Below are 14,577 nucleotides of genomic sequence, written 5' to 3' on the forward strand. Positions count from 1 at the left end.
AAGGTTCCCACCAATTAATTGGAAACTCATGCTGCTGACTTTTTAAATCTATGCACTGGGACTTGGGTCACCATGCCCCAGTGCATGTGCTTTGAGCACCTAAAAGATGTTTGAAATATGTTATACTTCTAATTGGCATAACGATATGCCCCTAGTACATGGTACACAGTGTACTCAAGGCCTGTAAGTTAAATGTCACTAATAGACTGCAGCACCCATTGTGCCACACACTACAGAGACAGAGCAAACATGACTGCAGGTCTATGATTGTAGCCTGGCAGTTGCAGTTTTATACTGCAAATTTGGACAGTCAAAATAACCTCTTCCTTCTAAATAGTATTAAGTCACCTCTAGAAGGCCATGGTGCCCATAAAGCAGGGTGCATAGTATTTAAAAGTATGACATGTAAAAGTATATTGTCAAATATGTCCTTACAATGAAAAACCTCAAAAGCTATTTTCACTGTAGCAAAGCTAGCTGTTGCATAGGAAAGCACTGGATTACATTATTACATTTAATAATGCTACTCTTGGTTAGGAAACTGTTAGAAATATCACTCAATCACTTTTTCAATAGTTATTTCTCACCCAATTAAATAATAAAATAAAATGTGGGATACATATTAAAGAAAAGGTGCTTTTAGAAATGTACCTTTCCCTGCTGAAGCATCTGGAGGCTCATTTTCATGAGCTCCAGTTGTCACCTAACAGATGAATAGCCCCCTTGATGAGGTTGTAAGCTTCTCACAGAAGCGAGGTGAGGTGTTTCTGTCTCTCTGGTAAGATGACCATCTAGACTGTTCACAGGAACCTGATTAACTTGAAAGAGGTTTACCCTGTCACGGGCAAATGTTACCTACCATCTGGGCAAGGTCCTTCATTGTTTGCGCAGCAAGGCAGGAACCAACTTTGTTGGAATGCGAGGTTGTCCCTAGATCTGGTTGGAAGTGACCACTGAGGAGAGAGTTGCTCATTTCCCTAGCCACACCTCTGAACAATGGAACAGGGGTTTCACCATCTTGAATTTAAGCATATGATGAGACCTGAAGTGCTGCACTTGCTTCCACTTATATTCAGTACAAAGATGGACTCCAACCGTTAATTTGGTGACCTTCTGTTAAGCCACTGGGCTACAAATAGTTGCAAGAAGCCCATTTCACGAAGAGCTCAACTGACCAGTTCCTTCAGGACCAGCGCTGTATGTTTCAGATGGCTTCTGCTGGAGAGAGTCCTCATCCCCAAGTGCTGTTTAACTGGTCATGGGACCCTAAGGTGGGTCAAAGTATACTCCTTCTAACATCAGGAAAAAACAGGTATTTAGTAACTTCTTGTCTCTAAAGACCTCTATAAGACTGGGCCAAACCTACCAATTCAGTCCGACAAAGGTGGATTGCCACTGGGCCAATGATTCAGGTTTGTCCCGCTCAGAGCTTTTCCACGGCAGCAAATCCATTTTGATGCCACGGAGAGGGTTTCAAGCTTCCTGGAACTATATTCAGTAACAGCTGGCAGCCTTGCCCACTGGAGAAACCGAGCTCAGAAAAAGTGGTGAAGTCCAAACTTAGAATTCTTCACCTGGTGAAGGCTCAAATGTGTCCGGTCAGCAAGCGACCTTCTTTGGGCATGGATTTTGAATTTCTCCTGCTCTGAGCTTTGCCATCCAAACGTAAGGGCTTAACTGGGACCTTGTCAGATGGCTAGATGGCCTTGTGTGTCCCTTCTCAGTCTCAGTCTACAGCCTTGCCCCACTCAGGTTTTTTGACTTTCATTTCAGAGACTAAGTGAAAAGGTAAAACTTCTGACAGGGACAAACCTGCTTTCTGTTTTCAATCAGCACTCCATCATTCTTGGCCTCAAATTGCATCTAGATCCTGGTCAAGAGCAACCAGATGACCGTGGTTGGCACCTAACGCTTTTTGGGACTATTTTTATTTAAAATATTTTAAGTTTATGTCTCCGATTTTCCTTGTTGGATTTTTGTCATACTGGTGTCATTTTGTTGATTAAATTAGTCTCTTTTTGTTTAAACTAGGGTGGGATTTGTATTCTGTTGTATTTTTGACTTTTGAACTGATTTAATAATTCGCCGCTCATTTTTAACCTTTCTACTTGCCACAAGGAAGGACCACAGAACGCTGCTTGCGGAGGGCGCATTGTCACTCAGCCTTGCGCAGGAAAGGTCATGCCGCTGGTGGGAGCTTCTCCGCAATCGGCGGACAGCCTGCACGCTCCCAGCGTGCACCAGACCTCAGGGCTACCTGTTGGCTTCACCGGGGGACTGCGAGGACCAGCAGCCCCTACATCTAACAGCTGGTGCCTCTTCCCCCGGAGGCCACGCCCCCCTCAGACGCCTATTTACTTTTCGCGACACCCGCTTCGCGGGTGCCGCTCATTTTTAACCTTTCTACTTGCCACAAGGAAGGACCACAGAACGCTACTTACGGAGGGCGCATTGTCACTCAGCCTTGTGCAGGTAAGGTCGTGCCGCTGGTGGGAGCTTCTCCGCAATCGGCGGACAGCCTGCACGCTCCCAGCGTGCACCAGACCTCAGGGCTACCTGTTGGCTTCACCGGGGGACTGCGAGGACCAGCAGCCCCTACATCTAACAGCTGGTGCCTCTTCCCCCGGAGGCCACGCCCCCTAACTGGCTCACTATAAACTGACCAGCCCCAAACGCAACGCGGGACGCGCGCGGGGAGAAGCGCGGGGCGAAGCCCGGGGCGAAGCCCGGGCCAAGGGCGGGCCCGTTTAAGCCCGTTCAAGACCGGGCAGGACTGGACTGGGCCACCTTATTTGCAGTTTGTGCTTTAATATTCTGCCACTGTCTTTCCATCTATTTAGGACCCGTTAACTTTTTGACATTGGCCTCAGAAAATTCATTGTATCTCACAATTGTAACAATTCCTACGGCACAATGTCCCTGAGAACCACTAGGAATACAGTTAAAAAGCAGGCTCAATCCGTTGGTGAGGTCATTGGGCCAATCGACCAATTTATAACCAAAGCTAATGATGCTATTGAGCAGGGCATTATCCTACTAGACGGGAGGATTTCACAGGACTTGATGATTGCCAGACGCTCTTCGATGGGCCTACTGGCCACTGCAAAAACCCCCCTACGTCCTGTTGATCTACCTCCTCCAGTGACAGTGCATGCAGAAACGCACACTGTTCCCTGCACAGTGGACCTCTCTGCATCTTTAGACTTGTCTGAATCCCATCTCTCCCTTGAAAAATCTCCTGCCATTTTTGTTACTCAACTAGATAACACCCCTTCTTCCCCATTGGCAAGGGGTATACGAGAAGGAGCAATTCCCAAAAAACTAAAGAAGAAGACAACCACTAAACCCCACCTTTTTACCATTCCTCCTGCTACAACTATCCCTGTAACTCCTCTTGCCTCTAATTTACCCCCACAAATCCCTAACCCTTCATCCCTCCACCATTCTCCTTCGCTGTCAAATGTACAAATAGTGGATTCTATCTCTGCTAACCCGAACATCAGCTGCACTAGTTCAAGTAGCAATGACAGCGAAGAAGACATGGTAAATGGTAACTTTACAACTAATGCATGTAGTAATGACAGCCTATTGCTCACCAGAATTGGTGATTTATTTAAATCTCACTTGGAACCCATAGAAAAGGCCCTACACATGGTTCAGTCTCAACTAACCCAACTGTCCCTTGCATTAACCCAAAGTAAAGGAAACAAGAAGGATTCCAATTTAGCGAAAGGCAGGTCCACTACTTTAAACACTCCAAACGCTAAAGCGTTAAAACCTGGAACCTCTGCGCAGAACCCCAATCCCAACAAACAAAAAATCTCTGAGAAGCCTATTCAAAATCATTCCCTAGCATCTACAAACATGCCGCAACCACCTCCAAAATCCTCTAACCCTTTACCACCCCGCCCCGTAACCAATCCTAAACCAACAGCACCCTCCCTACCAAACCCTCCTTCTTCCCTTCCCACCTCTACAGCCCCCACTCCTGCTCCTACCCAATCCAATAATGCTACTGGATTTAACACCATTCCTAATAACCGTAAGAGAAGGACTCCCCCTATCCATCTCCCACCTGAGGCCTCTCCATATGTAGTAATAATGACTGGGGTTCCAGAACTCCTCCCAAACCAAGATGAACCGGTTTGGTCTCTAAAAAATAAAGTAATATACTGGTTGTCCAACAATAGACCGCTTCCAATCTTTATGGACAACAGAGTTACTACAGTGCGCAGAGTGCCTTGGTTAGGCAACCTACCAAAAAATACTCAGGGCGACTGTATTATAGTAAATTTTGAAGATCCCAACACAGTTGAGCATATTTGCTCCTGGGGTGATCAAATCTCTACTGAAGGGATAGCTACCCATAATCTGTCGTATTTCTATCCCCCTAATACACGACGTAACGCTGGTCCTCCGTGGTCCTGGACGAGGGTAGGAAACTGGGGCGGAATCAGAGACCGAGATCAGTGGTCGGGGTACGGCTTTAGCAACCCACCACCAGGCCACTTTAGCAATTGGAGAGGTCCACCACTATCCAATCGATATGACTGCCTGGATATGGTGGACTGACTACCAACTCTATCCATAACAGACAGCAGCTACAACAGCGTTTCCCCCAATCCAAAAGACCCCTGTAAGAGCATTCGGACGGCTGGCTCCCTCTCGCCATCTCTGTATGGTACTCAGCCCGAGCCTTGCCCTCCCCAGCAACCCCTGACCCAACAGCAGACATCTTCTCCTCACCAGGTTGTGTGCCACACTTTGTCAGCTACCCCTGTAGACCCGCTTCTGAACCAACAATCTACTATTCCTCAACTCAGTGAGCCTAAACCTATCCCTCCTCTTTCTGCCATAACCACCCAGTCCCCGTCCCAACTCCCACACTCCTCAGCCGAACCTCAGCCTCCAAACTCTACTTTCCCATCAACCCAGGACCTTCCAATTTTATACTGGAACGTAGCTGGCTTAAGATCGAAAATCCATCTCCAGTCCTGGATGGAAGTGACCAATAAATATAAGCTAATCTGCCTAGAAGAAACTTGGGCAATTGACTCTATTCACATCCAGGGTTTTAAAACATTTCATCTTCCTTCCCTACCGTCCACTCATGGTAGATACAAGGGCGGCTTAGCCATCTATGTTTCCAACTTAATTCCTTTTACGATCATGGAAGTTCCGTTAGTTTCGTCAATTTCTCAAATCCTCAAAATAGTTCCAGACAATAACTCCTGTTATTATCTCATCAATATGTACAACAACTCTTCACCCAGCGACTGTGTAAAATCTCTGTCGGGAATCACTTTATATTTACAAGATCAAAAAGCTATGAATCAACAGTTACATTGTCATATTGTCTGGGGTGGGGATTTCAATGTGTATTTGTGTAACAATTATAACAAAGGTATTTGCGGGCTTTTAGACGAGCACGATGTCCCTCTGGCCCACTTCACCCACAGTACAGTTGGCCATGCACTAAACACTTGTATTTTTGCACTAGAACTCGAATTCGCGAACATTTTAGTGAGTCCTGCTGTAGAGTTCAAGACGACTTTCCACGGTAGAGGAGCCACCACAATTATCGATTTTATCCTATGCTCCCAATCCCTAAACAACCGACTGAAGCAATTTACAACTGGCACCGACCCCTCAAGTGACCACTACTCTAATAGCATTACCATAGTATTAAATACTCCATCCTCAGCCTGCCCAAAAACAAGTCTCTTAGCGCAGCACTCCTTGGAGATGAGTAAAATTAACGGATATACCGTTAAGTGGTCGATGATCAACCCCACAGAGATCACCAGTAAGATCATCCAAAAAACCCTTCCTTTAATCCACCACTGTCTGGAGACGTCATCTTCCCCCCAGTTGATTCTCTCCAGCTTTGTCAAAATATTAGAAGTCATCAAACAAGAGCTTACTCGTCCACATAGGACTCACGACAATGATAAGGACTCCAGAGGGTGGTTTGACTCCCGTTGCCGTAAAGCGCAGCGTGCACTGAAAAATGCTTTACACAATCAGACCAGGGACCAGCCCCAAATCGCCTCCTTAAGAAAAAACTATAAGATGGCACAGCAATCCCGTAAACGGGAAATAAAAAATAATCTCTGGGCCCAACTACATCAGAGCACTCTAACCAAGGACTCCACCATGTTTTGGAGAACAGTTAAGGCCCCTTTCCTAGCTGATGAAACCGCTATACAGCATCTAGATGTGGCAGTACCCGCTGATAAATGGGTAGCACACTACTCGCAGATCTTCGGGGACAACCCCTTGATAACCGAGGTTCCCAGACCAGATGAGGAAGCTCCCACTAGCAACAACATCTACCCTATTGACCTCCACTTCGATCTAGTGGAGGTAACCACAGCACTGACTTCCTCAAAGACCGGCAAAGCGCCCGGTCCAGACGGTGTCCCCTTAGACATATTTGTGAGCAACATAGATCTCTGGTCTCCAATCGTCACACAGGTCATGTCTGCAGTTACCCAGATCGGCCTTAATGATTCTTGGTCCACCTCTGTGCTCCTGCCCATTTTCAAAAAGGGAGATCGGGACAACCCAGCCTGCTACAGGCCCATCTCCCTTTTGGATTCCCTAGGCAAGGTCGCCGGTAGACTAATCTTGGAGCGATTAAGGGACTGGGCCACAGAGAATAAGATCCTAACCGACTTACAGTTTGGGTTCCAGGAGGGCCTGGGCACTGTGGAACAGGCCTTAAACCTGACTTTACTTATAGGCAAATACGCTGGGGCCAAAGGCGGTAATCTTCATCTAGTCTATGTGAACTTGAGTTCCGCATTTGATTGCGTAATTCATTCCAAGTTATGGGCGATCTTGAATAATCTGGGCATAGATCTTGCACTGCTGAATTTCCTCCGAGAGCTATACTCGGACGCAAAAGCTTGTGTGAGATATGGCATCAAAGGGGAGCTTACTGAATCCTTTAACATCGAAAAAGGCGTAAGGCAGGGATGCGTCCTTGCTCCATTCCTATTTAACATCTATACTCATGGACTGGAGCAAGCGATGCTAGCCGACAGCAAAGATCTCCCCTGCATAAGCTCCACCCAATCCCTGCATTACTGTATGCAGACGATTCAGTCATCCTAGCAAGGACACCTAATCAACTTCAGACCCAACTAGGAAAGTACTGCGAATTCATGCTTTCCCTTGGTCTCAAAGTCAATAAGTCCAAGACTTTCGTTATGAATATCGGCAAGTGAGCCCAAAAATGTAAATCTCTCTTTATCGAGAAGACCAGATTAGAAACTGCCAACACCTACCCTTACCTAGGTATTCTTATTGATAAACATCTGTCCTGGAAACCAGCCATATCCAGTAAAAAATTGCAGTTTCAACGCACAACATCAGCACTGACTTCATTCTCTAGGAAACTGGGTAAGCCCGCTCCTACTGTGCTTTTGAAGATCTACCAAGCTAAATGCATGAGTGTGGCTACATACGGGGCTGGAGTCTGGGGCTATGTGTCTGCAGACGAGCTTCAAATCATAGAAAATTACTTTCTGAAATACATATTGGCCCTCCCCCGTAGTGCTCCTACTTACGGTACCCATGTGGAACTCGGTTGGGAGTATCTGACTGACATCATTAGATACCAGCCGATTCTACTATGGCATCGAATATGGACCCAGGAGCAATGTTATCTAACCAGGTCACTAATATCTGACTGTCTCACTTTGTCCCATTGGAAAAAGATTCCTTGGCTGTTATATGTTTCAAAATTTTTGACTGATTTGAACCACCCTGCATATTTCACTGACCCTGAAACTCTATTGGACATACCTAGAAAATCCTTGAAAAAGCTATGTGCTGACCACTTAAGCGAACTTCGTCTGTGTTCTGAACTTGTCAAAAAGTCAAATGTACATTTAACGATGGTTCAATCCTCTTATGGCATTCAACCTTATTTGTCTTTTTTTCTGTCAAATTATGAGAGGTATGTTTTAACCAGATTTCGGTTTGATGTATTTCATCGCCTTGTCTCACTGCCTGTGCCCTCAGACTGGTCACGGGAATTAACAAACTGTCCTTGTGACGGTCTTACTCGCCAGTCAACTCTGCATGTAACCTTTTTCTGCAGTTTCTATAAGTCCCCGCGGAAACGATGGCTGGTTCCATTGCTCCGGCACCTAGGACTGAGAAGATGCAGACCAGCTCTTTTGGCACTTCAATACTTAGATACCCCGTACGTTGCCAAAACTGTAGCCTGCTTTCTCAAAGCCTGCTTGAAAACTCATTCCCAACTATTGGCAACTGTTCCCTAAGATTTTATTGACGACTGTGTTATTATTCTTGTACATAGAGTGTTAGTGTTTACTTGTACTTGAATGGTTTTTCTTTTTTTTTTCACCCTTTTGAAGCATAAATTGCCCTGCCTTCCTTAGCAATCAATGAGCAAATTGAATTTTTATAATGCTGTAATGTTTTCAAATGCACTTTTTATGATTGTAAATTCAATCGAAATAAAGTTATCTTTTGACTTTGACAGGGACAAACCTGCTTTCTGTTTTCAATCAGCACTCCATCATTCTTGGCCTCAAATTGCATCTAGATCCTGGTCAAGAGCAACCAGATGACCGTGGTTGGCACCTAACGCTTTTTGGGACTATTTTTATTTAAAATATTTTAAGTTTATGTCTCCGATTTTCCTTGTTGGATTTTTGTCATACTGGTGTCATTTTGTTGATTAAATTAGTCTCTTTTTGTATAAACTAGGGTGGGATTTGTATTCTGTTGTATTTTTGACTTTTGAACTGATTTAATAATTCTAAATAATTTACTCCTTTTTTTAAGGTAAGCCTGTCTGCTCTGTGCCATAGCGACCAGGGGTTCAGCTAAGGTTTAAATTACTGAAAACTTAACATGGCCTACGAGGAATAGTAACATTACTATTTGTGACGGATTACCATCCATGCTAAATATTAATCCACTTTCTTGCAAATGAAAAAGTTAATGGGGTGCTCAAGAAGAACGTTCAGCCTGTTGGTGCTTTTTGTATGCAGATACAATTTGTTTATTTGCTCCAGGGTAATTTTCCACTTCCAATTCGATGCCTGGAATAGAAATGCTACATGCAAAGGTACCCTTTCACGTAGCCATATCAGCATTTACCTGTTTCTAAGTACTGACAGTTTTGGAAGATATGGGAATCAATACACATGGGTGTCAATGAATAGTCCACCATCACCCAATGTAGAAAGTTCAGAGGCTGAAAACAAAAACTGTTTCCTAGTTCCAAATACACCAACTGTACCTCACCATTTCCCTACATGAACCTGAGATTATACATTTTAACATTTGCTTCTGCCTCCCTCTCCTTACACATTCTATCACAGAACTCTAGCAAATTATTTGCAGCAGTCATAAAGAACTGAAAATTAAAGTCCTGGTTATCTGTTTACATCAACTAGATGTTGCATCTTTCCTGACACCCTCCTACTAGAACATCATTTTATTTTCCCCTCTTTGAAGATTGGTCCCCTCTCAAGGGAAAACCTTCCTTTGTCAGCCTCTGCAACCCACCACTGTTTAATATGGAACTCATCCAAGGAGTGACAGGGCCATACTATTCTATCGTTTTGTACTCCGGCGATCTCTACAGCTCAAGGCGTGAGCCTGTCTACTCAGAAGCATCGCAATGCCTATCCTGGTTTATCTGCCAAAATCACTGAGTTCTGGAAATTGTAGTATCAACGATTCCCATTGCAGCCAAGGGCCTACAAGCTGAACCAAGCAGAACGGTATTAGAGGAAAAAAGACCAATGTAATGGGGGCAAGGATGATCTGACCAAGCTGGCACTGGCTACCTAGTGTTGAAACAATCTAGAGCAATGCATCTTCTTTGCTTTTCCAGGACACATTATTCATTTATGCACCTGCACATCAGACGACAATCAACTGAACGAATAAAATGACAAAGGGATTGTTAACATGCTGGCTAATGAGATATTCATAATTTTTGGAAGCCAACGGAATCTGCCAAATGGAGCGCCGAACACTTAGGAGGTGATTACCATAATGGTCAGATGAGAGTCCGACCGATATTGCTGCAGGAATGTAAATGTAAATGTGGGTGTACTTGTAAAGCGCACTGCGACTCCATGGATTATCCTGGCGCTGAACACCGCTGGGGAACCCGTCCTGGTTTTCCCTGTGAGATGGTCCCTTTCTGGGTATCTCCAAGGTGAAACCAGGCATCCCCGGCGTCTGTGGGGGGCCGTTGTAGAGATGAGGCAAGCTTAATGCCCATAGTTGCCAAGTGTGTTCCCTGGTTAGAGTAAGCACCAAGGCGAGAATTATTGAGTCCGTTTTGACCCTGGTCCACGACACTGCCGCATCGGGAATTGAACCCTGGTCCAGGGTCGTTCTCTGCTTATGGGTCTGCTGCCTCTAACCAGTGAGCCACACCACTCCAATGGGTCCGGTTGACAGGTAGTCCTCAGTCCCACCTTACAAAATATGTTCTGCCTGCAGGGTAGGTGGTTGGAAACATGCCTTTTGCCACTGAGGCAAACTGACCGCAGCCCAAGCCTCATTGACAAATGGCATGTTTACAAACGTCCCTGCACTCTTTGCCAGGCACCGCATGGTGCCTGGCACACGGGCAATGGATGATGGGGGTGGGCACCACAGGTGTCCCTTGGGCCTCATAGCTGAGGCCCGGAGGGGAAGGCGGTCCTTCTAGGGACCCCCAAGGTCCCTCTTCGACAACCTTTCTTTGTCAGTCGAACCGCCATGGAAAGGAACATCGTAATCTCTATGGCAGTGCCTGAGCAGGCATCGCCCCTATTGTAGGGACCACTCAGCTGGATGTTGGTGGGACCACCACCAACGGCCTGTAGCGGTCCCACGGACAGCCTAATCAGGCCCTAAGAGTTATTATTTGCACAATGAACAGTACAAAGCACTGAAAGGGTGAATTTGAGTTACATAGTTGTTTACAAGTCAGTAAAACACTGAGAAACTCGATGCACTTTTAGTTTATGCCTCCAAAAATTTGAAGAGTACACCACCTAAGTTTAAAATAAGTGATGCTCAGCATGAAAATGTCAGTTTGGCCTGAATACGAGGGGCGGTTCTGGTAGTAGTGAAATGAATTAAATGAACAATTATATTTATATAGCGCGTACATACCCGGAGGCCTCGCAGCGCTTAGTAGTGGAGACAGCTTGCAATGTGCCAGATGAGTAACAGGTCGGAGGCACACTTTTACAGAACTTCCCCTTCAAATCAGAGCACAAAGGCTTCAAACACTGCACAGTGCCTACTTTGAGGCGGGAAACAAGATCAACGACGAACGACTTAAAGACTGGAGTAGAGGGGCTCATCACCACGTCGCCATGTTCAGGGCATCATTCCTTCTCGCGACCTACCCACTTTAACATGTCTGACGTCTCTCTATAGACAAGTCCTTGCCCCGTCCCAACCCCCACCTCCCAGGCGTTAGTACTTGGAAAATTCAATAACAAACGCTGGCTCAGGTCGTCGTTTCACTATGGCTCGCCAGGGGTGGTTTGACGACAACTTCCCATTATCTGACTCCCCTTTTTTAATGTATTTGCTGAAACATCGATTAAAATCGATCAATGCAAACATGGTGTCTATGACTGTTAATCAAGTTAAATTGTAGCATCGATTTGAACACCATTCTCTCAGGCAACAAGAAGCATTTTCCAAACGAATGGAAATCTGCAGGGCTACTTTTCACGATTGAATTTGAGAAACAAGGCACGCGCGGGCAATCCATCACCGAGACCCGGACACGCATGAACCCGGGCGGCCGCGCTCGCGATAACGCTGCTCGAATGGGGAGGCTCTTTGTTACGGTGGCTTGAGTATTAAAAACATCCTAACAGGTCGAGATGCTCTCTTAAAATGTTAACATTCGTGTGGAAAAGGACACACAGTGTGAACGGATGATTTGGGGAGGACGCAGAAGGAATAGTCGGGTTTCATTAAAAAAAAATATTGATTCATGTCTATTTATTATATCAGGGTTTGAACCTATTCAGCATCACAGTGCACCGCGTTATCGCCACGTGCTGCGCACTGTCTAGTCTGTGTGACATGCATCACCGACAAAACACAGACCAACCGACCTAATGATACTTGTGTGACCCATAAAATGAGTATGTCATAGGAAACCAATGCTTTTTAAAACATTTCTCTTTACTGCAACCCCATATCCAAACTAAGTTCTGGGTTACAGTGCATTGTTGTTTTTGAAAAAATGTCGTAGCAACAAATGATGGACAAAATACTGTATAAATCAAACATTCACCCCCTGTCAAGAGGTCTGAGTTAAAACCATGGTTCTTTTGCTGACTATGCCAACCCAGTTTGAACCTAGCCATTTGCAAATCAGTCTTTTCCCTGCTCATCATGGGAACAGTCCAGCCCGAACTGCCAACCCGGGTCCTCCTTGGATTGGAAACAAGCATCCTGGGACCGGGTTTGGGGTATCACCCCTCATCAGCCAGGCTAACTTGAATCAAGTGGCACTGCAAGCAAGGGTATGCCCATACCTGCGTCCTGGGCTCACTGTGCCACTGGATTCAAGCTCGCCTGGCTGATGAGGGGGTGCTACCCCGAAACCAGTCCCAGGATATATGTTCCTTGTCCAGGGAGGACCTGGCCTGGCAGTTCGGGCTGGACTGTTCCCATGAGGAGCAGAGTCAAGAGTGATTTTCATTTGGTTGGGTGTACACTGGGGAGGCATAGTGAGCAAAAGAACAATGAATGTAACCCATATCTCTTGACTCGGGGTTTATATTTGATTTTTTCCTCATTACATCTATCATTTGTGTCTTTTGCTTCCAAAAAATGTTTACACGGGTAAGCTTTCCTGTTTAGAGTGTCTCTCCTAGGAGCTCACGTGGTCCAATAATCTCTGCCTAGTGACAGTGCTTTGATCTAGAACTCCAAAACACTGGCAGTATGTTGTTGTAGAACCCCCTGTGAAGAATATGTTTTTTGAATTGTGATATTCTGCAAACCCCTAGCAATGTGTTGATGTAGAATCTCTGTCAAGCGCAGAGGGTTCTGGGAACTCACTGATCATGTCGGAGTGTTGCTTTATAATCGCCTGGTATTGGGGCAGTGTGAGTGTATTGTGCTAGAATCCCTGACAGTGTGTTGTTCTGTACTTCCCAGGCAGTGAAGGAATCCCATTCTAGATACCCCTTGCAGTTGCACTACATTGTTCTAGAGTCCCCCACAGTTGCGACGCGAGCGTCTAGAATCCGCTGGCACTCTGTGAAGGGGGTGGGGCTGTTCTAGAGTTCCCTGGCAGAGTGGATCCACTGGGAGATGCAGTGTTGTTCTAGAACGCGCTGTCAGCGGCGACGTGGCAGTCTAGGCTGCGTCTCGCCACCAGACTGCGCGCACACCCCTAAACATCGCCCTTCCAGCGCACACGTGTTTACCCCTCGGAGTCTGAATTAAAGAGCATGTACAGTGCCAAGAACCTATGATTGGACGAAATGTGCCTGTTACTCCATTTAGATTTTGATTTGCGACCGAGTCTGCTCTTGTTCTACTTGTAAATCGTTAATGGAATGAGGTGCTAGGGACATTCGTGTAACTTCGGTGAACTTCATCAAGCAGGGTTTTGATGGGGGATTTTCAATCATGCATATTTGATAGAATCGGGAACTGGATGGGTGAGTTTTTACATAACTTAAACACACAGAAAAGCTCAAAAGGTTCTTGGTAAGTTAACCACTGTAACGTCCTTGTGTATGGGCTATGACAGGCGGCACGGCATCGGAGACAAGGAATGGGAAATTAGATCAACCAACGTGCACGAAAGTTCAGGAATAAACATTATACTACAAAGGTGTGTCAGAGGGAATAACCACACACTCACACGACGCTGGGGGTTAGGCACTCGTACGCGTACGCACAGCTTCCAGCAGTGCACATTATGTGCAGGGTAAAGAGAGACAAATCCTCCTTATCTTGGTTGTAAACATACCTGAGTAACAACGCGGCTTCCCAGAAATACAACCCAGAGACCGCGGACAGCAAACTCCTAAGCTGGGCCATGGTCCAAGAGTACAAAGCATGAATTCCAGGTCACCGTTTCATGTGTGCCCCGAGGATGTGCTGTGCACAGTGGGGTGTGCGTGCGGGAGAGCTGCTACTCTTCAGCACCGCGGACAGCGCCCACTGCTGTCCGAGACGGCCCCGGCTCCTCTCAGCAGGCTGTTGCTTCCAGACAGGGCAGCATGGCCACGAGGCGACGAAGGAACCTTATGCTTCTCTGAAGAGCGGTCCGCAGATGCAGGTGGCAGATAGCCCCGCTCCGGGAGAGAAGTCCCGCAAATTCCAGGGCTGCAACCGGACCGGCTCCGCTCGGTGCCACTTGTCACATTCCAGCCGGAGCTCCGAGTTGGAGCTCCGCAATCCCACAGCGTTGGGGGTGGGGGGTTGTGCTGGGGCTAGCGGGAGGGGGACGAAAACCCGCCCCTGCACTTCCACTCTAGCCAGTCACATGCAGCGCTGGGACCCAGCAGACGACCCCTCCCCCATCCCGTTAACAGCTGA

The 14,577-nt window shown here is 46.3% G+C and overlaps 1 protein-coding gene across 1 annotated transcript in view; it reads right to left on the bottom strand.

The window, feature by feature from the left end:
- The window catches only part of GLRA3 (glycine receptor alpha 3), a 670,994-nt gene extending 656,624 nt beyond the window's left edge, over window positions 1–14,370 (bottom strand). The window contains exon 1 of the mRNA XM_086963322.1: window positions 14,006–14,370. Coding sequence (XP_086819448.1) covers window positions 14,006–14,076 — 71 coding nt within the window. The 5' untranslated portion in view covers window positions 14,077–14,370. The remainder of the gene's footprint in view (window positions 1–14,005) is intronic.
- Window positions 14,371–14,577: the final 207 nt, after the last annotated feature.

This window comes from Lissotriton vulgaris, chromosome 3_1, assembly GCF_964263255.1.
Source record: "Lissotriton vulgaris chromosome 3_1, aLisVul1.2, whole genome shotgun sequence".
In the NCBI taxonomy this organism is placed as follows: domain Eukaryota; kingdom Metazoa; phylum Chordata; class Amphibia; order Caudata; family Salamandridae; genus Lissotriton; species Lissotriton vulgaris.